At 42.4% G+C, this 27,104-nt stretch overlaps 1 protein-coding gene across 1 annotated transcript in view; it reads left to right on the plus strand.

The window, feature by feature from the left end:
• The window catches only part of DOCK8 (dedicator of cytokinesis 8), a 202,807-nt gene that overhangs the window by 25,524 nt on the left and 150,179 nt on the right, over positions 1 to 27,104 (plus strand). The window contains exon 2 of the mRNA XM_079790379.1: positions 18,974 to 19,079. Within this exon, the coding sequence (XP_079646505.1) occupies positions 18,974 to 19,079 (106 nt within the window). The remainder of the gene's footprint in view (positions 1 to 18,973; positions 19,080 to 27,104) is intronic.

Raw genomic sequence — 27,104 nt, forward strand, 5'->3', positions numbered from 1 at the left:
CTTTACTCTCCATCCTTCCTGAAAAAAGACTGGATCCCCATTCCCACCATTGCTTCGGGGATTCATTATCTTCTTCAGCCCCTTATACCACCATGTGATGGTCTGGGCTTCATTTCCTTAACGTCCCTCTATGAGATTAGTGGAAATAGATTAAGCTGATACAATGTTCTGACACCACAGTAGGTTTAGTTTATATACTAGTGGCCCGGTGCATGAAATTCGTGCACATTAAAAGGGGATTAATTAGAGGAAATAATTTAATATTGCTATTTGCCCTTTCTCTATAATAGAAGTGTCAGAGATGAAAGAAAATTAGTAAAATGTATATGAAAATCTTCCTCCTGTCAGAGTCTGGGGCGCACCACGGGACCCAGAGTCAAGTCCCCGCCCACCCGCATGCGCCTCAAAATCGCGTGAGACCCAGACCTGGCTGCCTGCCCCCCCCCCCCCCCGCATTGGGCTAGATCCAGCCCCGGCCAGTCCCAACCTTGTCAAGCCCCGCCGGGCAGGGGGCATAGCCTCAGGTCCCTTGGCCCGGTGCCAGGATGGGGGGCCTGGCCTGAGGTCCCCCAGCCTAGACCAGGGCGGGGGGTGTGCCTTGAGGTCCCCCAGCCTAGACCAGGGCGGGGGGTGTGCCTTGAGGTCCCCCATCAAGCCCCGCTGGGTGGGGGGCATGGCCTGAGGTCCTCCATCAAGCCCTGCCAGGTGGGGGGGGGGCGCAGCCTCAGGTCCCCCAGCCCAGCACCGAGAGGGGGGCGCAGCCTCAGGTCCCCCATCAAGCCTTGCTGGGCGGGGGGTGCGGTCTGAGGTCCCCCGGCCTGCTGCTGGGGTGGGGGGCATGGCCTGAATTCCCCTGTCAGGCCCCACCTGGTGGGGGGCGTGGCCTGAGTTCCCCCGACCCAGCACTGGGGGTGTACCTTAAGATCCCCTGTCAAGCCCTGCTGGGTGGGGGCCATGGCCTGAGGTCCCCTGTCAAATCCCGCTGGGTGGGGGGCATGGCCTGAGGTTCCCTGTCATGCCCAGCCAGGCAGGGGGGTGCAGCCTCAGGTCCCCTGGCCCAGTGCTGGGGCGGGGGTGCGGTCTGAGGTCCCCCGTTAAGCCCCGCTGGGCGGGGGGTGCGGTCTGAGGTCCCCCGGCCTGCTGCTGGGGTGGGGGGCACAGCTTGAAGTCCCCTGTCAAGCCCCACCTGGTGGGGGGCGTGGCCTGAGTTCCCCTGACCCAGCACTGGGGGTGCACCTTGAGGTCCCCTGTCAAGCCCCCTGGGTGGGGGGCACGGCCTGAGGTCCCCTGTCAAGCCCAGCCTGGCAGAGGGGCGCAGCCTCAGGTCCCCTGGCCTAGTGCTGGGGCGGGGGGTGCGGCCTGAGGTCCCCCGTCAAGGGGGGTGCGGTCTGAGGTTCCCTGGCCTGGTGCTGGGGTTGGGGGCACAGCCTGAAGTTCCCTGTCAAGCCCCACCTGGTGGGGGGTGCGACCTGAGGTCCCCCAGCCTGGCGCTGGGGCGGGGGGAGCAGCCTGAGGTCCCCTAGCCCAGCACCAGGATGGGAAGCGCATCTTGAGGTCCCCCATTAAGCCCCACCGGGCGGGGGGCAGGGGGTGCAGCCTGAGGTCCCCTCTCAAACCCCATGGGGGCAGGGGAGGGCGTAGCCTCAGGTCCCTGCTGATTGCTCATTAAGGCTCCTTATGGGAACTTGGCCTCAGCTGTGGGTGCAGCCATCTTTGTGACGGAGTGATGTTCAATTAGCATATTCCCTCTTTATTAGCGATGATTGTTCTCTAAAGTCACTAGTCATTCAACCCAATAAAACACTTCCTGTAAGCTTTAGAGTGGTGGGAATTACAAGCATGGCAAGTTAATAGTTGGTCAGGGATTTTTGCTCCTTTTAAAGCATAACACAAAGATTTCTGCCTATTGTGGCTACTTAAAGCAACTTTCTTTAGAAAAAAGACCAAAGTCTACTTTCTCAGGCATTAAGAGAACAGAGTTCTTGTCCCAGTTTTGCAGTCCTTCAACTTTACTAAGTGTTGACTTGTCCCTTAACCTCCCTAAGCATCGTTGGCTTGGCTTGCCTACTTCATGGCAGTGAGGCTCTGGGTAGGGGAGGTGAGACATCGTAAGGCTCTGGAAGTTATGCTAAAATAAGAGACTAGCAGAGCTGGAGCTATGTTCAGCTGCCTTCTTGTGGGGCACACCTTGTTCTTGACCAAAAGGGATGCCACAGGAAGAGCTGTGTGGATGTTGGCTTTGTGCCCACCACATATCCTCTCCACCATTTCATTTCAGAAACCAGTCTTAGGCCTTCCGTTTCTACCTTCTCATTCATGTTGATTCCCATGTATTAACTTCACCTTAGAGTGTTTAGTGCAATCACCTGATGCGCAGGCACTTGATTACCCCCAGGATTATAACTCTACACTCATGCATTGAGGGAAGAAGGTGAGGCCAAGATTTTGAATTGTGTTCAAATGCCAGAGGCTTTTAAAGCACAAAGTATTCTAGAACTGTAAGAAGTTAAAGTTGTTACTCTCCTGTGGAAGGTCCAAAGAAAGCTATTTTTTTAGGAAAGTGGTTTTCCTGGTGAGTTTAATACTGGGAACTGCATAGGAGAGCATTTCAATAGGAACCATGATATCAACAGTAAGACACATTCTTAATGTAATAGCCAGACCCGTGGAAGAATTTGGTCAGCAAGATCTCACTGAGGGATGCCGTTCCATTCCACAATTTGTCACAGGTTAAGGTTTGTGACTGAGACCATCCTACTAAACCGTCATGGACTCTGCAGAAAATATGAGGCCAGAAAAGGAATAATTCCGAACCCTTACTATTTGGTTACTGGCCAGTATGCTGGCTTAGCTGAGGACATGCCTTCTGAAGCAGACCCGGTAGTTATTCCAGATTTACTGTGCAGTTCACCCTACTTACGTGAGCAATACTACCTTTCTCTTATTTTTTCCCTTAAAAAAATTCCTTCTCATCCTTCTTTCCTCCTTTCTCTTTCTTCTTTCTTCACTTTTGTAATCTAAAGTGCCTTGATCTTGTTTGCATAGTGGTGAGGAGGAGAATGTTTACGGAGGTCATCCTGGGAACCTTGACGGTACTGCCTTATGGATCAGTCCTTCCCCCGCTGAGGAAGTGGGAAATCACAGACAGAACCACACAGACACAGTTTTTCCAGGTCCCTCCTGAGTGAGCCCCAAGTATGTATTATTACCTGAGATTTCCAGGTTGGTTTAGCAGTGAACCTAGGTTTCTTGGTCCAGATTTTTCAATGGCTTTGAGTTCATGAGGCAGCTGTTGCCTGTTCTCAGGATGTGCTTAGGTGGGCTACACCTGAACCCCCCGGGGTTATTAAACATACAGATGCTGGCCATGCTTAGTCTTTCTGGAGATGGGGCCCAGACATCTGCATCACTGACCAGTTCCCTAGCTAATCCTATGGATGCTAAAGTCTGAGGCTCATTGCCAGAAGGAAAAGGATTCCAGGACAAGGATGGCAAAGGTGGTGTTCAAAGTTTGGCTGAGTTAGCTAGCCTTGTTGTTATGTATTAACTTGAAAATCTGGAGGTTTCATATTAAAGTTTTCTTTAAAAGAAAGATTTAAAAAAAGAAACAGTCTCAGTATATAAAAGGAAAGATTATCATATATGTGCCCAATTACAAGTATTTTGCAGAAAGCTAAAGACATGTCTTTAGGTCATCCTTATAATTATTTTGAGGCCCTTGACAGTTTTGATTTTAAGATGACTAATAATGGAGAAATCATCAATTAATAGAGAAAAATTAATTTCTTTATATACCATCTTCACATTTGCCATATATCTTTCAAAAAGTTCCTATAACTTTATCAATCATGCCCTCAGTCTCTTATAATTTCTCAGTATTAAGAATTATTTATACTGCCCCACCGACATGGCTCAGTGGTTGAGCGTTGACCTATGAACAAGGAGGTCACGGTTTGATTCCCGGTCAGGGCACATGCCCAGGTTGTGGCCTGATCTCCAGTGAGGGGTGTGCAGGAGAGTTGCTCAATGATTCTCTTTCATCATTGATGTTTCTATCTCTCTCTTCCTCCCTCTCCCTTTCTCTCTGAAATCAATAAAATTATTTTTTTAAAGAATAATTTATACTCACTAGTATAAATTTTGCAATAAGTATAGTGTTATTATAATATTTTTATACAATAAGTATAGTGTTGTCCTAATATTCTATTATTGTAATGTTATGGAAAAAATACTGCATAACAAAATCTCTTTCCCTCAAATTAGATGAGCTGGTGTTTTTAACCAGTATTCTTGACTTAAAATACCTCCTTGGTTCATAACTCAGGCCTCACAATTTCACCAAAGCAAATACTACGCTAAAAACTGTCAACTTGAATAACTGTTTAGTAATTGGAGTGTACTTCCATTTATATTAGGAAGTGATTTAAGAGATTTTTTTTTACTTCTGCATATATCATACTAATATGACCAACAGTACGTGATGAATAAAGGATCTTATTATAACTAGATAGAAATTTTATTAAGGATGCAGCATTAGGATTGTTATGGCAAGTAGTAGGTAGAACACAAAATAAGCCTCTTTCTGTCTGATGCCAGCAGGAAAAGTTATTTGCAGAAATGATCAAAGATATGGTGGCTTCCCAGAAAATGTTGTCAGGAGGCTGGGCCTTACTTCCAGAAAAGGATGAGTGTTAAAGTTAAATGAGTGTAAATATGCCTGTCCGGGCAAGGGGCGCGGGGACACCTCGGAAAAGACTTGGTTCCTTAGGTCAGAACACACAGGCTCTGCTTCAGAACCCGACTCGGTCACCCAACTCTTCCCAGCTTCAGTTTCCTTTTCTGCAAAATGGAGATATGACTTACATCATGGAAGAGCTGGTATGAAAATGTTTTGGCTTTATAGAATGTGTGCATAACACTTGAAACCTATAAAGATATAAACTTTAGAAGCTTCGGGGAGATTTCCTTTGCTCTGTGAGTGGCTAAATTTGGTTTGTTGAGGTCAGGTCTGGTTCCTTTTCCTTTTTAAATAATTTTTCCTCATTTCAACCATCTCCATCCCTCCCATGAAGGCACCAAAAGATTCTCTTGCCTCAAATAACTACTGGAAGATCAGTGGAGAGGGCAATGCTTGATACAAAATAATGATGGCAGAAGCTCAGGCATCAACAGAATGATTCTCAAAGTGTGGTCCCCAGACCACAGAAGCTCAGGCACATTCAAATAGACGCTTCTTAAGGGCAGGGCTTTGTCTGCTTTCCTCATTGTACATCTTGAATGGGTGATGCTCAATAAATATTTGTTGAAAGAAGAAATCAATGTCAGATGTCTAGGTTTATGTCTCATCTTTCCTTCCTATTCTTCTTAACTAAGAGATTCTCTTCATTCTCCAGAATTCCTAACCTTGCTTTTTTTTTTTCCCCAAAACATTCCCCCTTCTAGTCTCTACTCCCCCTCAATTTAGACCTTTTTTAAAAGGAAACTATAATTAACCATTTATCGCTTAATAATGTAGGAACAGTGCAGTTTCTCTGCTTTAAGAAGCATTGTTTTCTCTCTTCGATCTAAAATAAATGTTAAGAAAAGATGGAAATGGTTTAGGACTGGGGAAGAAGGGAATGGAGGAAGTGGTTACTTCTAGGTGAAATAACTATTTGTATAAAGTGGCATACTAAGTAGTAAATATAAGCATCATTGAAAGAATATCTGTTAGCCCTGACCAGTTTGGCTCAGTGGATAGAGCGTCAGCCTGCGGACTGAAGGGTCCCGGGTTCGATTCCGGTCAAGGGCATGTACCTTGGTTGAGGGCATATCCTCAATGGGGTGTGTGCAGGAGGCAGCTGATTGATGTTTCTCTCTCATTGATGTTTCTATCTCTCTATCCCTCTCCCTTCCTCTCTGTAAAAAAGCAATAATATATATATATATATATATATATATATATATATATATATATATATATATTAAAAAAAGAATGTCTGTTAGAATCTTGATTTTTCAAATTAACTAGCTGGGCAGGGTTAGCTAGGCTGAGGAAGGGTCCGAAGTCTCTGAGCAAGGATGAGGAAAAGGGAAGGCTGGTCAGTAGAGCTGGAATTTGTTTGGTCAAAATAGAGCAGTAGCTCTCAGCCGAGAATGTATCAGAATCCCCTGAAGGGCTTGTTAAAACACAGATTGCTGGGCCCCACCCCCAAAGTGTAAGATTCAGTAGGTCTGGGGTGAGGCCCAAGACATTCCATTTCTAGCAGGTGACGTTGATGTTGGTCTGGGGACCAGACTTTGAGAACCATTGCTGTAAAGGGCGCTCACAAAGATACAGCCAACCTTACAGTCCTCAAAGTTTCAGTTGTCCGACACAGGTTGACGCTATGTTCAAGGGCAAAAAATCTTAGTCACCTCAGTAAGTTCCACAATTTGACAGAGGAAACTCACAAAAAGGGGGGGAGTTATACTCTCCCCATTTTACCCAAGAGTAAAAGGCATTTTTGATTCACAGCTGCAGTCACCTTGGGTAGCAGAAGGCTGTCGGAGTCTTCCTGAAGCCACCTCACCAAGACACATAAATGCTGCTAACTCACTGCCATGGTCAGCGCATCTGAAAACAAATAGCCCCATTGTATGGGCCTCAATGAAAATATAGCACGTGGCCTCTAAGTGGCCACGGAGCTGGCCATGCCCAGGACAAATAACTTAGATAAATCACAAACCAGAGTAGAGAAACGAGGTGCTCTTAATCAATAGCACCTAGCAATGTTTGCTGAGTTTAATTGAACCCAGGTAGATTAGGAAGTGGGTACAAGAGCTCAAAATATGCCGAGAACACAGTTTTATTTAGAAATCCCATGAAAAGACTTGGAAACAAAATAGTAATCTTTTTTTAAAAAATATATTTTATTGATTTTTCACAGAGAGGAAGGAAGAGGGATAGAGAGCTAGAAACATCGATGAGAGAGAGACATCGACCAGCTGCCTCCTGCACACCCCCCACCGGGGGATGTGCCCGCAACCAATGTACATGCCCTTGACCGGAATCGAACCTGGGACCTTCCAGTTCGCAGACCGACGCTCCATCCACTGAGCCAAACCGGCTTCGGCCAAAATAGTAATCTTGAAAGGAGACCTCAACCAGCGGTTAAGGGCAACAGGGGTGTGGGGGCATGTGTGGGGAGGGGTGTGGGATGGGGATGGAGGGATGAGGACAAATATGTGATACCTTAATCAATAAAGAAATTTAAAAAATAATAAAATAAAATAAAATAAAATAAAATAAAATAAAATAAAATAAAATAAAATAAAATAAAATAAAATAAAATAAATGTGCTGCGTGGGCTGAGTTGTCGCTGCCTCTCCATCAGAGAGAATGGCGTCCCACCTGGCTCCCAGCTTGCTTCTAAAAAAAAAAAAAAAGAAAGGAGACCTCAAGTGACTCTTATGATGTTCAAGCTCATTCCTGTGTCTCAACAGAAGAATTTACATTACTCAGAAAGCTGACAGCATTGTCGGTTAAAATGTGTGTGTGTGTGCATGTGTGTACATGATTTCGGTCATAAAATTATGGCAACGATAGCACCATTTGGAAAAAGAAAGGAGAATAGGAAAAAAAACCAAACACACCCACTTATCCTGCCTCTCTAACATAACTGTGAATAGTATTTCCTTCTAGTGGTTTCCCTTCTATAGGTTTTTAATAGTGTGCTTAGATTTAAATACAATTTTTGAAGTTTATATAATCATAGTGACAAAGAATATGGTCCTTGAAGTCAGATAGCTTGGGTTCAAATCCTGGCTCCAGACACGTCCAGCCCTGAGTTTGGCCTTTGTTGAATGGGGAAGATAAACTTGGTCCATAGTGTTGCTGTGAGGATTCGGTGAAATGGTGCACATCAGACGCTCAGCACGGGCCAAAGCAGCATAAGCACTCAATGAAGACTAGCATGGTTTTCTGTTCTCACTAAAACGCTATTCGAATCTTCCACAATCCTAATCATTGGGAAGATTTTCCTCAACGTCTAGAGGCACGCCTATTTTTATTTCATGAGTTTGGTAAAATTTCATTCCACAAATTCTTCTGTGGTTCAGACGCTGCTTTCAAGATCTTTGACCAGCTTGTTGAGAACTCTTGTGACCTGTGTTTTCCTCAGAGATTGAACTTGTCCAAGAGGAGTCAAAGCCAAAACATATGGATGATCATTTGTTTTGAGAGGTTGGTTTATTTGCTCTTTAGCTAGGTTGTGTGGTTTTGCTCCAAGACCACAGGTTCTAACCAAAATCAAGATTGGCAGCCATCTACATGGTGGGTTGCTAGGGAGATGGGTGAGAAACCATAGCTGGAGAGGTGGAGATCCCTCACCCATATAGAAAAGCAGCCTCGAGCTCAAGCCTGGCCAAATTTACATCTGCAACCTGAACCCCTCATTGCTGCTCCAGATCTGTTTACCCAGCTGCCAACTTGACCTCCCCTTGGAGTACTCATTGGGCCCACAAACTTAGTATGTCTAACCAACCTTCAGTGTCATAAAGTTCTTTCTGCCTGGTATTACTAGAGCTCACCAGCTTTCTTTTGGTCGTTTTTGCATAACTTTTTTTTTACCACTTTGTAAACAGTTTATCTAGGCATTTACCCAAGAGAAATGAGAGAATATGTCCACATAAAGACTTGCACAGGACTGTTTTATAGCAGCTTTATTTGTAATAGCCAAAAACATGGATAATCTGTTATTAAGTAAGGTATGTCTCCTGTAAATAGCGAAGTTTTCTTTTTTTAATGTAATTTGGTGATTTTTCCCTTATTAGAGAATTTATGTGTTTATATTTAATACTAGGGGCCTAGTGCACTTTAATATAATCACTGGTATATTTCAATTTAAATGTATAATCTTACCATGTTTTTTTTTTCAATCTGTCTGTTGTTTCTATAGAGATTACAACAATACATAATCGACTTATTAGAGTTGTAATATTAACTGGTACTTTTACCATTTCCAAAACAGTGCAAGAACGTTAGAACATCTGAACTCCGTATACCCCTCTCACCTTTTGTGTTGTTGACATGTATTTTAATGCTGTGTATATTTTAAACTCTACATTATTATTATTACTACTACTACTTTGTATAGTCACTATCACTGAGATTTACTTATGTATTTACCCTGTTAGCATATTTTATTGTTTTCAGCACTCTGTGCTTCCTTCTGGGATCATTTTCTCCTGCCTGAAAAACTCTCTTTACTATTTCTTTTAGTATGGCTCTGCTGGTAATAAATTCTTTCACCTTTTGTTTATCTGATCAAGTGTTTATCCTTTACTAATGAAGGGTATTTTCACTGGGTGGAAAATTCTAGATTGGTAGTTTTCTTTCAGCAGTTTAAAGATGTCATTGTATTGGTTTTTGGATTTCACCTTTTTAAATGTGAAATCACTTATTAGTCTTATTATTACACTTTGAAGTAATATATCTTTAATATGTCTTTGAAGGTAATGTGTCTTTCCCGCAGATTTTTTCAGGAACATTTAAATTTTCTCTTTCCGTTTTACTGTGATGTGTCTAGGTTGATTTTCTGTACTGATTCTGATGGGCATTTATGAGTCTGCATCTTTGGTATGTTTTTGTCAACAATATTTCTTTAAGTATTCCTTCTGTCCCTGTTTTGTCTCTCCTCGTTTGGGACTTCAGTTTACATATGTTAGAGCTGTTTCTTTATTCTCAACACACTTTTCTGAAGAAACCCTTTTTTCTTTAAACAGTTACAAACAAAAAGCACTCGATATTTACAGGTGTTCTTTTAGGTGATTATGCTGCCACATCAGTGGATGGTGATGATGTCAAGAGAGAAACTAACTTGCATCATGATAAATAAGGACCGGGAAGAGGGGTGCCTTACAGAGGCATGAAGACATTGAGTAATCCTTCTCTGGGCTTGCTGTGGAAACCCTCCAACACGTACATCATCTAATAAATACTCTTCTGTATTCAGAGGAATTTTCCAAGTGAAAGAGATTTGGGATTCCTCCCACATGAGGAAGAAACGTAAATTCTCCAGCTTGTTTATACGGAGCACGTGTCTCTTCGTAATCATGTTTCCACCTGTCAAATCATCTTTAGAGAAGTTGTACATGTATGGCATGTCTCTTTATGAGAAGCGATGGAAAATGTGAGACACTCTCAACCTGAAATATCTATTACGAAGCCTCAGGCTGGCAAACTTCTGAGGAATTCATTCAAGACTTCATTGCTCCCCTTGTTGGAGTGGCTCAGTTGGTTGGAGTGTTTTCCCATGCACGGAAAGGCTGCAGGTTGGATTCCCGATCAGGGCATGTACCTGGATTTCAGGTTCAGTGCCCGGTCGGGGCATTGAAGGCAACTGATGGATGTTTCTCTCACATCAGTGTTTCTCTCTTTCTTTCTCTCTCTCTCTCTCTCTCTCCATGTCTTCAGGTGAGGATTTAAAAGAGAGACTTCATTGCTCAAAACATGTATGCATGTATGTATATGTAAGGATAGAGATATATATGTGAATAGATATAATATGCATCATATATTATATATAATACACATACAAAATTTACTATAGAAATTCATTTCCTAGACTTTTAAATTTAAAGGTGTACTTTACTACAAGTATCTGAGGATACACCTCAGACAAAGCCTTAGATCATTTCTGTGTGGTCAATTCCAGGAACTACTCGCCTGTGTTTCTGGACCTTATACATGCCATACACTGTGATCCAACCCAGTGCTATTTACATCATTCAGAGCTACATACAACAAATTTTAAAATCATTATTATTTTTTTTATACTACACTGCCCTAACTATAATTCAGGAAGTTTGGGGGTAATATTCTTTCACTGCTTACTTGGTCTGAATCATTTCTAGTCCTAAACAATGGCTATTTTGTAAGGTTCAATTATACCATGTGTTTGTGGCTACATATGCCACCCACAAATCCGTAATTATTATTTATTACTAGCTATGTATTTTATACTTTGTATTTGCTGAGTGTTTTACAGTCAGGTATTAGTTACTAAGAGTAAAGTATATGTTTGCTTTTCTTTATTCTACCCCTTTCACTGTTGTTTAATACATGTCAGATTCAGGAAAACCCTAAACTTCTTTAAGTACTTATAGACAGGGTTTTTCTCTTCAATCAGCTTTATAATCCTTCCAGCCACCTTGGCTGCTGACCACACCAGCATAGTGAGAGAATTTTCTCTCAGGGATGAAAGCCAGAGCGAAGCCTTCCGGTGCTTGGTTTCCTAGCACAGCTGCTGGTGTAGATCATGCTGCTGATTGTTCCGCCTGGAGATTCTTGAGCATCTGTGCCAGTTAGAGCTGGAAGGGTGCCCATCCAGGAGGTCAAGTAGCCCAGTTACATGTAATGAAACTAAGACCCAGCCTGGTTAACTAATGTACTGAACTCAAAGAGCTGGCAACTGTCAGCGCTCAGGACTCATTCTCCTTTTTCTTTGCTCCTCTACCTATCTCTGTTGTAAAGAATTGGGGCAAGCCAGGTGGTTAAAATACTTAAAGTAGGAGTATGGAAACCTAATGTCTAGATGTTACGAGATTTTTTGGTTTCTGTTGTTGTTTTTTTTAATGCTTGAAATGCATTGTCTTCTTTTCCATCAGGTCGGCTCCTTCTCATTTTTTTTCCTTCAAAATATGGTTCAAAAGCATTCTGGGCTGAATTAGCAACTTCCTCCTCATTACTTATAAGGCACTGCACATTCCTACATTATAATGCTTATTATATTGTATTATAACTATGTATTCAATTAACCATCTGTCTTCCTCCTTCCCACCCACTGGACTGAGTTTCCAGGAGCAGCAATAGTATCTTCTTGAACTTTAATCCCTAGCACTTGGCAAAGAGCCTGGCGTTTTGTGTGCCCTCCATGTTTTATGAATGAATGAATGAACCAACCACACTCTCATAGTCTTGCACTATCAGTGAATGTTATACTTTATTGGACATATAAGTCACCTGGAGTTTCCAGACCACACCACAGAGATGCTGATTCAGGATTGGGGTAAGGTTGAGGAATCTGCATTTTTAAAAAATATATTTTATTGATTTTTTTACAGAGAGGAAGGGAGAGAGATAGAGAGCTAAAAACATCGATGAGAGAGAAACATCAATCAGCTGCCTTCTGCACGCCCCCCACTGAGGATGTGCCTGCAACCAAGGCACATGCCCTTGACTGGAATCGAACCTGGGACCCTTGAGTCCTCAGGCCGATGCTCTATCCACTGAGCAAAACCAGCCAGGGCAGGAATCTGCATTTTTATTAAGAAGCTGATGACTTTGATGCAAAAGGTCTGTAGGCCACACTTGACAAGCTCTGCTCTCATTATTTCCGCTGGTACTTATATAACCCGGTTACCTGTCATCTACCGTAAATAAACCCATAGAGCTTCACTATCCACCCCCTTCCACCATTTGGACTCCTGAATAGAGGTACAGTAAACCCTCAATTTTGCGAACGTTGATTTAACAAACTTCAGATTTGGCAGACAAAATATCCAGTCCATATTTCATATGTGAACAATAACACCCTGTTAATTTTAAAATGCTTTTAACCAAGATTTACTTATAATTAAATTAACAGGTTTTTTTGTTTTGTTTTGTTTTTCACTCACTGTTATTTTTAATAAATTTTAGCGAATGGGCCATGTGTTGGAAAAAAACACTGTAGTAATTTCACTGACAAAAATAAATATCACATATCTACAACCATAGTCTACATATTTAAATCCAAGAGTCACTGTTCAGAAACAGTGTTCGGGGAATGCTGATCACACCGCGTTGCGTGGTTGGTTTCTGCAGCTGTTGTAACGCCGGCCTGGGATGTTCCTCGTGAGCTAAGCCACACCCCAGCCATGTGTATTTGTTTACTCTAAGTAACTGGTGAATGCACTCATTTACCAGACCTATTCAGTATAAATTTCAAGTCACAGTAATACAAATAGAAGACTTTTCTGTGAAATTAAACTTTTCATACATACTTAATTTTAATCACACAAATGTGTCTACATAAGTAAAAAGGTAAACTAATTTGTCAATTTTTTAACAAATGCATTTGGAAAACCTACTTTATTATATAATGGATTTTCGGCTTTAACAGACACCCCCTCACCTGAATTAGTCCATTATATCGAGGTTTTACTGTGTCAACATTTTAAACAAACTCCAAGGCATCTTTCCAATTACATTTGTAGAAATAAAGATAATATTTATACAGCATTTTGAGTAATTAGAAGAAGAGTATCTTAATTCATCAGGGAAATATTATCTTACCTAATAATTCACCATAGCTAAGATTTGGAAACAGCCTAAATGCCCATCAGCAGATGAGTGGATTAGAAAACTATGGTACATTTACACAATGGAATACTATGTTGCTATAAAAAAGAAGGAATTCTTACCATTTGCATCAACATAGATGGAACTGGAGAGCATTATGCTAAGTGAAATAAGCCAGTCAGAGAAAGATAAATATCACATGATCTCACTCATTTATGGAATATAAAGATCATTATAACCTGATGAACAAAAAGATAGATACAGAGGCAGTAAAGCATCGAACAGACTGTCAAATTACAGTGGGAAGGTTGAGGAGCATGGGGGAGAGGGGGAAAGAGATCAACCGAAGGATTTGTATGCATGCCTATAAGCTCAACCAATGGACACAGGACACTGGGGGCATGGGATGAGGGTATGCAACAGTGGGTAGGGGATACTGGGGGAAGGTTAATGGGGGGGGGGGAAAGGAGATATATGTACTACTATGTGTAATACTTTAAACAATGAAATAAAATTTAAATAAATAAATAAATAATAAAAAATATTATCTTACCTAATAAAAAGGTAATATGTAAATTACCATCACTCCGCTATGCCCACGATTGGGCCAGCGGGAGGCACAGGGGGCGGGACTCGGGGTGGCTGGGGTAGCTGATTGGGCCGGTGGGACGCTGAGCTCATGTCGCCAGCAGCGGCGCGAGCTCAGCGTCTGCGCCATGGCTGTGCTGCGGAATAGAAGGGGCCTCCGGGGCAGCGAGCTCACGTCCCGCCACGGACCATCTAAAGCAGGGGAGCTGGGTGCCTGTCTGCTCCGGCACCAGGCCTTTCAGAAGCCTCCTCCGGAGGCTTCTGAAAGGTCTGGTGCACCAGCGGACAGGCACCCAGCTCCACCGCGATCAAAAGCGAAAGTGTGTAGGGGACCCTACACGTGCATGATTCAATCATGCACTGGGCCTCTAGTCTTACCTAATAATAGACAAACATGTAAACTGACTGTACCGCTGCTATGCCCACCAGCCAATCAGGAGTGAGTATGCTAATTAACCCACCTAAGATGGCTGTTAATTTGCATAAGCAGGCACGGAGGGAAGACTGAAGACTGAAGGCTCCTCCCACAGCCCGAGCCAAGCCTGGAGGCTGCAGCCTTGGCTCTGCTGCAGCTCAGGTCCTGGGTGCCGGAGGAAAACCAGTGCTGGCAGCCAGGGGAAGGAACGCCTATTGCACGAATCTTCATGCAACAGGCCTCTAGTCATAATATAATCTAGCATCATGAAAATTACACTAGATATGTTGGATTCAGTTTGAGACTTAAATACAAAGGAAATAAAACCCACACACAATGCCTGTGTGGACACTAAGCCTGCATGGGCTCTTGCCCTAGCGGGGTTTTCTTATTTGTGTAGGCAGCCTTTCCCCTTCACTGGGGCTGGCCTAGAGAAGAGGGTGGCTTTAGACACCGGGGTGCTAGGTGCTCTTTTGAGAATGAAGCTCCATATTAGTAAACTTAATGGCTGATGTTTAAATAATTTTTTAAAATCTCAACTAGTTCATGTGTGCCTGCACCTAACTATATGTATGCATTTTTTTAAAATTATGAACTTAAGCAACTTCGCAGGAAAAAGAACTGAACGGGGTAGTTATTAAACTGCCTTTATATAACTATCCAAAAGGATTTCTCATCCTTGTGGAACATCTACACATATATTGAAAAGTGTATGTATTGAGTTCCACATATTACTTTTTACTTGTAATTTATTTTGTATGCACATGTCCATGGGTTAACCTAATTCATATTTTTTGTTGTTTTAAATGGTAAAATCCTATTTCATCTATTTTATGCTATTATTTGCTTAGTGTTCTGCCAAGGGTTGGATGTTTTGGTTATTTTCAAAGGTTTGCTATCATATACAGAGTTCTTATGCTTGTTTCTGCTCAAATTATGTTTCTTGTTTGTATGAATTCCATTGTGCATATTCTCCAAAGTGAAAGAATTAGATGGAAGAGTAATGACAGTTTTATAGTTCTTATTGCATATTATAGTATTGCTTTCTGGAGACACTGAACCAATATACAACCCACAGGGGTGTGGGCCATGCTGGTTTTCCCACAGCTTGACCAATATGTAATTTCATCATTCCAGCCTATTTTTGCTAGTTTAATATGAGCATAGGGCCTCTCCAGAAATATTTTATTATCAAGTTCTTTAAGTGATACGACACAGGTCTTTTCCATGTGGGATAATTAACTGTTTTCATTTTAAGGACAAACAATTCACCTCCTATTGACAGTTTTGAAGGGACCGGCGTAACTACCTTTTGTAGAATTGAGTCTGTAGAAATAGGAAATAGGGTCCTTAGGTCAGGCTCACCCTGTTAGGGAAGAGCAGTTGTATAGATCTGATTTAGAAAACGTAGGTGAAGGGCTACAGCAGAAATGCCAGCTCACTCTGTTTTAGGAAAATTGGAGAGCAGGAACATTATAATTTCATGATGAAAAAAGCACTGGGGCTTTGGCATAGGATGACAGATTTTACTTCAAAATGAATGCAGAAACTTACCCCTCCTGCCATTCTATGATATTCTCCCACAATGCCACTTCCTTTCCTGAACATTTTCAGATGTCCTCATTTCAAGGAGACCCTCTGGTCTATGACAGGAAAGACTTTAGAATGGCCAGGACACTCACATGGGCTATTTGAGAGGTCTTGGGGGGAGGACCTGGAGACAAGTCGCAGGAGCAGGCAGTCTCGTCTGTGGAAAGTCAACTCGGATATAAAATAGTACCTTTGCTCGTTGTCGTCTCAGCATTCTGTGACGATGGTCATCTTCTATGTCAGCAAATAAATGCTTGCCATGCTGGTTTGGGTTCCTGTGGTGCCAAACACAGGATACAATGTTATTTATGGAAGATGGGCCTTTTGTTTTAGACAGTGGTCCAATCTGTTGATCTTTTTAGAAGTTGGTGACTGCCCAACTTGTAATGAAAATCAACCTCTGAGTTTGGCTCAGTGGATAGAGCGTCGGCCTGTGGACTTCATGAAAGATACCAGGTTCGATTCCGGTCAAGGGCATGTACCTTGGTTGCGGGCACATCCCCAGTAGGAGGTGTGCAGGAGGCAGCTGATCGATGTTTCTCTCTCATCGATGTTTCTAACTCTCTAGCCCTCTCCCTTCCTCTCTGTAAAAAATCAATAAAATATATTTAAAAAAAAAAGAAAAAAAGAAAATCAACCTCTGGAGTACTTGGGATCAAAATCTGTACTTTCCCTCCATTCCTGGCTGTCATGCTAAATTGGGCATTTCTTGCTTTTACTCTTATCTCCATAGAATGCTTACACACAGAGACACATTTATGTCTATATCTTTATCAATCTATGCTTACCTGTTTATCTGCTTTATTTGGAAATAATTCACACACCACACAATTCACCCATTTAACATGTATAATTCAATGGATTTTATTATAGTCACAGAGTTGGCATCCATAACCACAGTCAATTTTAGAACATTTTATATCCTCCCCCCCCCCCCCAACCAAGAAACCTCATTTCCATTAGAAGTCACTTTCTATTTGCCTCCAACCCTCCCAGCCCTAGGCAACTAGGGCTTATTCTGGACATTTCATATAAAGAATCATATAAAATGTGATCTTTTGGTTTAGCTTCTTTCACTTAACATAATTTTTTCAGGATTCATCCGTGTTGTTGTATATACCTGGTCCCCCCCCCCCCTTTTTATTGCTGAATAATATTTCATTGTTTGACATACCACATTTTGTTTGTCCATTCATAAGATGATGGGTTGTTTCCACTTTTGGCTTCTATGAATGAATAATAAAACATGTACCGTATTTTCCGGCGTATAAGACGACTAGTCGTATAGAAGATTTTCCTGGGTTAAAAAGTCGTCTTATACTCTGGAAAATACGGTATATGTTTTTGTGTGGAAGAATGTTTTCAGATTTCTTGGATATATACCTAGGAGTGCTGAGATGTAGGAGAACTCTGTTTAACTTTTTGAGCAACTGCCCCACTGGTTTCCAAAGCAGCTTCCCCATTTTACATCCTCACCCACAATGGGCTTCCGTTTCTGCATAGCCTCACCAACACTTGCTCTTGCCCATCCTTTTTGTCATAGCCATCCTAGTGGTTGTGAAGTGGCATCTCCTGTGGTTTTGACTTGCACGTCCCTGATGGCTAATAGAATACTTACTCCTTATCTTCGTATTCTTCTTACACTTTTATCAAAATAAATAATACGCTTCAAGAAATTAAAAAGGGCAAGGAATACGAGCGGCTATACCTTCCTCCTGGGTTTCACACATCATCCCATCAGAATGTAAGGGACCTCCACTGCCAGGAGTGTGCTCCAGCCATTTTCTTCCTTCTTGTATCCATTCATCATTCAGAATATGGGGAAGCAGAGACCATTGCCCTGTGTTGGGTCATGTCCTGTGTTGGGTAATGTGCCCACCCCTTGGATTTGTAGTTATGACTAGGACTAGACAATGTACACCAGGAGTGTGCAGATCCTGAAAGGAAATTGAAGTGCTCTTGAGGTGGGAGAATGGGTGCCACAGGTGGGACCAGAACATGTTTCCTGCTTCTCTGGATGAACCACGTTGCCAAGGTTGGGAGCCACAGAGACCTTGTCAGAAACCTCACAAATAATGTCAGAAACCTGTGCTATGCCCCACCACGTATTATAGTGAAGAATACATAATAAGCTTTATTCATGATATTTTAAAATGATACAATTTTAAATGTACATATTCCTATTTGAAACACAGCATTTTCAAATATATGATCTCATCGATCCTCAATAATCTGTTAGTTTCTAGTTATAGTCTGCGGTGGCCTCGTGGTTTAAGTACATGCTTGTGAACGAGCCTCAGAATCCAACCACCACCAACTGATTTCCTGAGAACATGTGTTCTGAGCTCCAAACAAATGACGAACAAATGCCCAAATGTCAACCTGCCCCTAAGCCAGCATCTCACTGCTCGGCAGGCTCATGCCAGCAGGTTGAATGGACAATAGAGAGCAACTCTCATGTGCTCCATCCAGGCACCAGGGATGCTGACTGAGTGCTCAGCAATGTCAGGATGGGTGACTGGAAGGATCTTCCACTAGGAGCAGTGTGGATAATATGCAGTCCTTGGAATTTCAGATACCCCCTCAGGTGCCTCGGGAGGTAGAAATGTTCATATCACAGTTCTCTAGCGTTTTCTGCTACAGCAGAAGGCGACCAGAAGGGTTTAACTGCTATGAAGGAGAATGACTGGATCAAAATGACAGCTGGGGGGTTAAAGGACTCTAGTCAGAGTCAGATGTCCTCCCAGGGAGCCGATGCCTCTGAATGGCCTGGGAAGGAGCCGCGGGCCCTGGACCCTTTCCTCGGGCTTCAAGCTCATCTTCCTCCTCCTGCTGTCATCCTTCCAGTCCTGGGCAGAAGCCACGATGGTGGGCGTCCTGGCCTCTGTGAACTTCTCCAGGGTGTATATTGTCACACAAAAGTCCACCCACGGGCCACTGTGGACATTGTAGTCCGTTCTGCCGGTTGCCCTGACAACGCAGAAATTTTATAGCATGACATCAAAGATTGTATCTATAACTGTGATGATTTTTTTAGAAATAATCACTTCATTTATATTTTTCTATTTTAACCCAAGGTATTCTTCAGCGGAAATAAGGAAACAGTTTACTCTCCCACCAAACCTTGGCCAGTACCATCGGCAAAGCATAAGCACCTCCTCTGGCTTCCCCTCTCTTCAACTAGTAAGTATGAGTTACGGCTTTGCTTAGAGAACGGTCGCGTGCGAATGCTTCCTGCCTCTCCTCTCCTTAGGTCTCCCCACTGCTACCTTCCACTTCCAACCACCAGTGCCTAGCCCTGGCCCTAATTTTTAACATCTGACAATTTCCCTCTCCTTCTCCCTCAAGTAGGGCTTAGGGTGCAAAAATGGGCCTCCAAGTGCTGTGGTTCTGACATCCCTGGACTTAGTGGACTTCCAGGCTATGTGATTTCACCCACATTATGATTCATATTTTAGGGAGGCAGAGGATTAGCCTTGGATGCTTGCTACCATTTGTAACATGCTTTTGTGGGGGGGAAATGCATTCCAATACCTGAAAAGCCAAGTTACAAACCTTAATTTTTTAAATTGTTTTCTTGAAAGTGTAATTTACATACAGTAGAATTCACTCATTTTTAATGTACAGTGTGATGAATTTGGCCAATTTGTTGTTATTTAACCTCTACTCAGTCAAGAGTCCCCAACCTAAAACATCCCATTGTGGTCCCTTTGCAGTCTATCTCCTCTCCCAGACCTCAGTCCTAGCCCTGGGGCCTGACTAGGCCATCACTGATCCACTTCCATCTGCACAATGTTGCCTTATCTAGAACTTCATATAATTGGAATCAGTTCAAGCCCCCATTTTAAACATACACTCTCCCTACGTATAGTGCCTGGTGGGTACTGGAAATCTCAGGCGGGACACTTTGAAAAAATATACACTGAGTGGCCAGATTATTATGATCTCTGACGCATAATAATCTGGCCACTCAATATATATTATATATATTAGAGGCCCGGTGCATGAATTCGTACATGGGTGGGGTCTGGCCAGCCTGGCCAGTGGGGAGGGGACATGGGTGATTGGCCGGCCTGCCTACTGGTCGAACTCCTGGTCGAGGGGGACAATTTGCATATTAGCCTTTTATTATATAGGACATATACTGAGTGGCCAGATTATGATGCGTTCAGAAGTCATAATAATCTGGCCACTCAGTGTATGATTGTCTAGCCACTATGCTATACACCTGAAACCAATGCAACATCATATTGAAAGTTAACTGTAATTGGGAAAAAAAAAACACCTAACATATATATATATTTTTAAAAACCAAACGCTCCCCCTTCTAAGTTGAAGGTTGCCTGCATGTTTAACACCAATTGTGGAGCGTGCCTTTGTGTGCTCTATTATTTGAGGACTAAATGCCAGACGTGTGCTCAGTAGGATGCATCTGATTAAGTGAGATGGTTTGTCAAACCAGAAGGAGCCTTCACTTCCTCTGTGAGAGCTGCAGCCTCCCCTGGCCTCACTTCCTCCGACACAGCGCAGTGCACTTTTTTGCTTGTTCTGGCGGTTAGCCTGCGGAGGTTAGGTTTATTTTTTGTTGCTCACTTATTACTTCAAAACCACTTCTGCTCTTAGAAATTTTGTAACCTTCCACTCAGTTTCCTGTGGCTGCCATCTTGTCTCCTGTAACAATTTACACGCGACTCACTGTGTGTCTTTAAAGGTATGTTTACTGGAGTGATTGGTGGTTATTTCAGAGGGATAACTTGTGTGTGGTGTCACTGATGAAATAGTACTACTAAAAAATAGACTGCAAAAGGCCATTTGTGATGACATTTCTTCCAAAAACTACTGATGACTTGGGTGGCTTGCTCGACTGCTGTTTTCATTTGTACCTTTCCTGTCTGTTTCAAAATCGCGGATTATACTTTTAAAGCACATCAGGTGCATAATGTTCATGCTTTCAGATATATCAGATGAACTGTGAACCAAGACAAGTTAATTTGGTGCTAATATATATTTTACTGAAAACCCCCAAAAATTATTATGCCGTTTATGACTAAAATCTTATGCCAGAATATTAAAAGTCCGATTAAAAAGAGACTGGATACACTTTTCTATCTTAAACAAGGTGGGGAGGTGGGGTTGGGTGCTTTGCTTCTTTGTAAATTGAGATCTCAGCGCTCCGCAGCCGGCTGTCTGGAGAAGGAGTGTGGACATCACTGCAGAGAGGCTTTGAGGAAGTTCAGCTAGCAGGCTTTAACCCCTTCCCTGCAGGCCAGCGTTGACTCTAATGCTGCAGCCTCACGTTTCTTCAGGAGAAATATTTTGTAAATGTCAAGTCTCAAAGGAAACAACTGCTTCGTGACTGCAGGTTCTTTTTGGTTTTACAGAAGTAAACGTTGATGAATTACTTCATTAGCTGGGCAGCCGAGTTAACACGTGGCTTAACGACCCATTTTCTAAGAGAAGATTCTAAAGAAGCAGCACAATCTCTTTAACTATACAAGAATCATGTGTTCCTCAGCTTATTCCTTTTTCCATTTGCAAATGAATAGCCTTTAAAATACACTACTCCGGGTTACTCCAGTTTAGTTTTCTGATTATCTTTTCCCAGATCTCTGCTCCTGCCTCAGCACAGTCTGTTACCCTTGTTCCTCCTATGAACTGACGGTAAAGCAGGAGGTATGAGGGAGCCACGGGCCCCAATTTGATTCCCATTAAAAAAAAAAAAAGCATGGCCTGCTTAGGAAATCACCCTGATGTTTACCTGCTTGTCCCGTTGTAATGTCAGAATGAGGTGACTGTTCTTCCCCTTGAGTCATCTTCCCAAATGAAGGTTCCTCCAACAGAAATCAACATGCATGGTGATTCCCCTTTCCCTTCAAGAATGATGTCATTTCACGGGAAGATAATGGGACATTTCAGCAGAGTTCATTTCTGGGGAGGCAGAGAAGTAGTTTGTCATCTCAGGACTCTCAGCCGGAAGTCGTCCTAACAAACTGCTCTTAAGTGAGAAGCCATAGACTGTCCATTGTATTATTTTAGACATTTGAAAAATAAGAATGAGTGCATTTTGACCTTTGTTTCTCTTACCTTTGTTTATATAAACCACCATTTCAACAACTCCACGGGCTAAAACAAATGGTTGTTTAATTTTTTGAAAGTATTTAACTGGATAAAATAATTTAAAACTCAATCAATTATAAGTTTGTTGTTTTGCAAGAGGAAATAACTTGGAGTCACATGGATCTGGGGTGAAGAATAACTGTCATTTAATTGGTATATAATTTGGGGTAAGTTAACCTCTGTGAAGGCTTCAGTTTCCTCATTTGCAATATTGGCATAATAATGCTACCCCATTAGGGTTAACATAAATGACATAGTAGATGCTGTGTAAATAGTGGCTATTACTGTCTATGTGTTTGGCACTGTGGAGATAATAGGAGATTAAAAGAAGAAGATCAATAGGAGATTGTTTTGCCTCTAAAGGGCCTTATGATCTATTTGAGATAATATAGGAAATCCATACTGGCTTTGAGTGTGGTAGGTGCTCAGAAGAGAGAAAAATCCATGACATAATAGGAGATAAAGACTTGATGGGGAAGGTGAGGAGACTTAGAGGAAGGTTCTCAGCCCTGGCTGCCCATCAGAATCCCAGGGACCTTTAGAAACACCTGTGGCCAGGTCCACCATAGAATCTATACTAATAAAAGGGTAATATGCTAATTAGACTGGATAGACTGGATGTATTCTGGACATCCTTCTGGACAAAGCCACGGTGGCAGGGGCCTAGGCAGAGGCGGTTAGGGGCGATCAAGCAGGCAGGTAGAGTGGTTAGGGGCTATCAGGCTGGCAGGGGAGAGCAGCCAGCCGGGAGTAGTTAGGGGCATCAGGCAGGCAGGCAGAAGGTTTAGGGGCAATCAAGCAGGCAGGCGGAGAGGTTAGGGGCGATCAGGCAGGCAGGCAGAGGGGTTAGGAGTGATCAGGCAGGCAGGCAGGCAGGTGATTGGTTAGGAGTCAGCGGTCCCGGATTGGAGAGTGTGCAGGCCAGGCTGAGGGACATGCCCTCCCCTGTCCCCCCGTGCAAGCATTTCATGCACCAGGCCTCTAGTGAGTAAATAAAAATCCCAAGGGATGGGCCCAGGTATTTTAAAGTTCCCTGGGACTTTAACATGTGGTCTAGTTTAAAAAACTACATAGTAGGAGTATTCTAAATAGGAGGAAGAACATAAAGAAAGTGAAGTTTCTCTTGTTGTCCTAGTTGTTCTGAGTTTCAGAGAGTATGGTCAGCAAGAACCACATGCATCCCTATGGATATATCCTTATGTAAAGATAGTCGGTTGAGTGGCGTCCCTTGCAACAAGGGTTTGCTGTTCAATTCTCTGTCAGTGCACATGCCTGGCTTTATCCCTTGTCAGAGTTGGGAGGCAGGAGTCAGCTGATTGATGTTTCACTCCAGCATCAAAGTTTCTCTCTCTCCCTCTCGCTTCCTCTCTCTCTGAGGATCAATGAAAAAAAAAAATCTTAAAAAAAAAAAAAAGATAGTGGCTTCTGTCATAAATCTGATAAGTCAAGTGAGAGGAAGGGTGTGTTTGATTCCTTTTTCTGTTTAATCAGCTTTTTGTTTTTAAACTCTAATTGTTGGTGTTAGCTGTGATAATTGTGTATACAAGCATTTTCCAAATCAATAAAATATTTTTAAACATTTTATATTTGAATATGAAGAGGAACCACCATTGGAGTTGGTTTCTTAGACATGATGATGGAATTGTTCTGGGCCTATCTGACACTCCTGTCAGGGTCCTTTGTGCCCAGGGCCAGAGGGAGTGGCCTTAATGGAGCATCGCTCATTGGCCTTGGCATTCTGCGTTGCCACAGCCATGTGAACAGGTTGGCCAGACACTCTCAGATGTCAACAACTCTATATTTGATGTATTCATTAAAAGGAAACTGTAAAATACTAAAATTATTTTTTAATTATTCAAAGTAGAAAGGGGAGTAAAATATGCAAGAGAGGAAAGTGTTGGATCTATGCCCTAAGATATAAAGAAGGATGAGAGACGATATCATGGCATTAATGATCTTCACCTACATTTTTATAGAGGGAAAGTCCTATTTTTAAAAAATGAGAATAGAAAATTTTGAAGTGAAATGGAATGAATCAGCTGGACCATAATGTCCCTGGGTGAAGAAAAGGATGTAAAAAACCACATCCTGGATATGTACCAACCACCATGGTTACGTGACATGTTTGTACACAGGGGTGGGCAAAAGTTGGCTTACAGTTGTTCGTATAAAAAAAGACATGCAAGTTATTATTACAGTAGCTTTATTAACTCTGTGTTTCTAATACAACTCTAAACCTACTTTTGCCCACCCCTGTATAACATTTATGTAGGAAAACAAAGTCTCATACCTGAGAAAGCATTCGTTTTTATTATGTGTTTAAGCTTCTGAAAAAGAAAGCAACCGTTTTCTTTTACTACTAAGGCTGATCGCTTGATAAATATGGTCCTCTATTATTTTCCTTGTGCCATTGCTTGTGTGTGCTCCATTTTTCAAGCGGTTGGGCTGTTCTTAGGTTTCATTGATTTCACGGAGGGGACATGATAGAAAATGAAGATCTCTGTACAGTGTATAGTGTTCATGCAAATTCACATGGAAGACAGAATGAAAGAGTGGGGCCCTGCATGCAGAGCAAGAGTTTTATTACCGTCACTGTTTAAAGCAGGGAATCAAATCCGCTTGGTAAAAATAGATGGTAGCCTACGATGGCATGTCAGCATCTTCCACTTGGTGGCATCAGGGGAAGATGGTCATTGGTGGAAGCAGGGAAGTAGTTAGTCTAAGACGTTGTACTTTGAAATTACTGAAGCCAGAAGAACGTGTCTCCAGATCTGTTTACTTAAATATGGTAGAGAGCTGAAAGGATTGTCCTAAGCATTCACTCACTCACTCATTCATTCATTTAAGAAATATGTCTTGAGTCTCACTCTGTGGCAGGAGCTGCTCTAGGAGCTGGTGATACAGTGGTGAATATAGCAAAGGGTCTAGCCTCTTGGAACTTACATTCTAGAATGGGAGACGTAGATTAAGAAAAGGTGAATGTAGACTATATCAAGAGGGTTTTAATGATTTGAAGAATGAAACAGGAAAAGGGAATAGAGAGTGACACAGAAGAGAGCCTATTTGGTGGTCTATGAAGGCCTCTGTCTAGAAAGGAGACACTTGGGAAGGATTCTGAATGACCTTGACAGATGTCTGAAAGAAAAGTCTTCTAGTCAGAAGGAACAGCAAGAGCAAAGTCCCCAAGGCAAGAGTATGTGGCATACTCCAGAAACAGCAAGGAAGCAGAGTGTGAAATGAACAGAGTAGGCAGTAGGAGATGAGATCATAAAGAAAGTAGGGCTGGGTCATAGACCTCAGAGACCATGGAAGAACTTTGGTTCTTCCCTTGGTTAAGATGAAGTCACTGTTTGAGACAGCATGGAGGGACCTAGAGAGTATTAATGCTAAGCAAAATAAGCCAGTCAGAGAAAGACAAGTATCACATGATCTCACTTATATGTGGAATCTAATGAACAAAGTAAACTGATGAACAAAATAGATCTAGAGACAGTGAAGCATGCAACAGACTGATGTATTTCAGAGGGAAGGGGCAAGTGGGAAGAGATTAACCAATGAACTTATATGCATATACTCATAGCCCATGGACAGACAATAGTGCAGGGAAGGCTTGGGGAGGAGGCGGTGGGAGTCAATGGGGGGGAAAGAGGACATCTGTAATACTGTCAACAATAACGATAAATTAAAAAAAAAAAAAAGATGAAGTTGCTGGAAGCATTGAGCACCAGCCAGGCACAATCGTAATTTTTATAAAGATTGCTTATAGGGTTCTTTATATAAGGATCATTCTGGCTGTCACAGGGAGAATAGACTGGGCTGCATGAACTTGTTGCAATAACTCAGGAAAGTAATTGTGGTGCTTTGGAATAGGGTGGTGGGAGTAGAGAATGTGAGAAATGGCTGGATCCTGGATATATCTCAGAAGTAAAGTGGATAGGATTTTCTGATGGCTAATACATAAGGTGTAAGAGAAAGAGAAAAATCAACATTGACTCCAAAGCTTTTGCCCTCAACAGCCCGTGGAATGGAATAGCCACTTACTGAGATGAGAAGACTTGGAAGATATGGGAAAGCAGATTGGCAGGGAAATTAAGAGTTTGTTTTAAATTTGTTATGTTTGATAGGCCTATTAGATCACCAAGTGGTGATGTGGAGATATAATCGGAAAAGTCAACCTGGATTTCAAGCCAAAGGTTGAAGCTGCAGATATAAATTTGTAATATAAAAACAAAAAAGGTATTTAGAGCCATGGGAGTGGATGAGATCATCTGGGCATGAATGCAGATTGAGAAGAGAAGATGTTTTTAGAACTGAACCTTAGGGCACTACGTATTGGGAGGAGAACCTAGAAAAAGTGGTGTCTCTAAGGTAGAGTGACTAATTGTCTCAATTTCCTTGGGACTGAGTGGTTTCCTGGTACATGGACTTTCAGAAGCTGGGACACACTAGGACAAGTATTTCAAGAAAGAGGGACTGATTAACTGTGTCCAGTAGTATAGATAAACCAGGACCTTTAAATTTGGCAATGTGGAGGTCTCAGATGACTTTTTGTTGTTGTTAATCCTCACCTGAAGATATTTTTCCACTGATTTTTAGAGATAGTGGAAGGGATGGGGAGAGACAGAGAAAGAGAGAAGGTTGGGGATCAAGCCTGCAACCAAGGTACATGCCCTTGACTAGAATCGAACCTGTGACCCTTCAGTCCATGAGCCAACACTCTATCCACTTAGCCAAATGGGCTAGGGCTCAGGTGACTTTGACAAGACTGTCTCTCATGAATAGCCTGATTTGAGAACCACCCTCCATGAAGATAAACATTCATGAGGATATAATTCCAGTGTACCTGAAGACATCATTTCTCCTTCCAGCCCACACAGAGCACCAGGAAGCCTCCCCAGTGCCAAAACAAGGGACCCAGGTCCTTTGTGATTACTCCTGTGATTTGGGTCAAGCCATTTAGCCTCTGTTTTTCTTTCTCTCCCCCCCCCCCCCCCCGTCTTTATTGATTAACCCTTTGCACTCGCTTGCTTTTTTCTCGATTCCTTTATTCTACTCAGGATTTAATTTTTTAAATACCCCAGATTTTACAAA

This window comes from Cnephaeus nilssonii (assembly GCF_951640355.1).
Source record: "Cnephaeus nilssonii genome assembly, chromosome: 14".
Lineage (NCBI taxonomy): Eukaryota > Metazoa > Chordata > Mammalia > Chiroptera > Vespertilionidae > Cnephaeus > Cnephaeus nilssonii.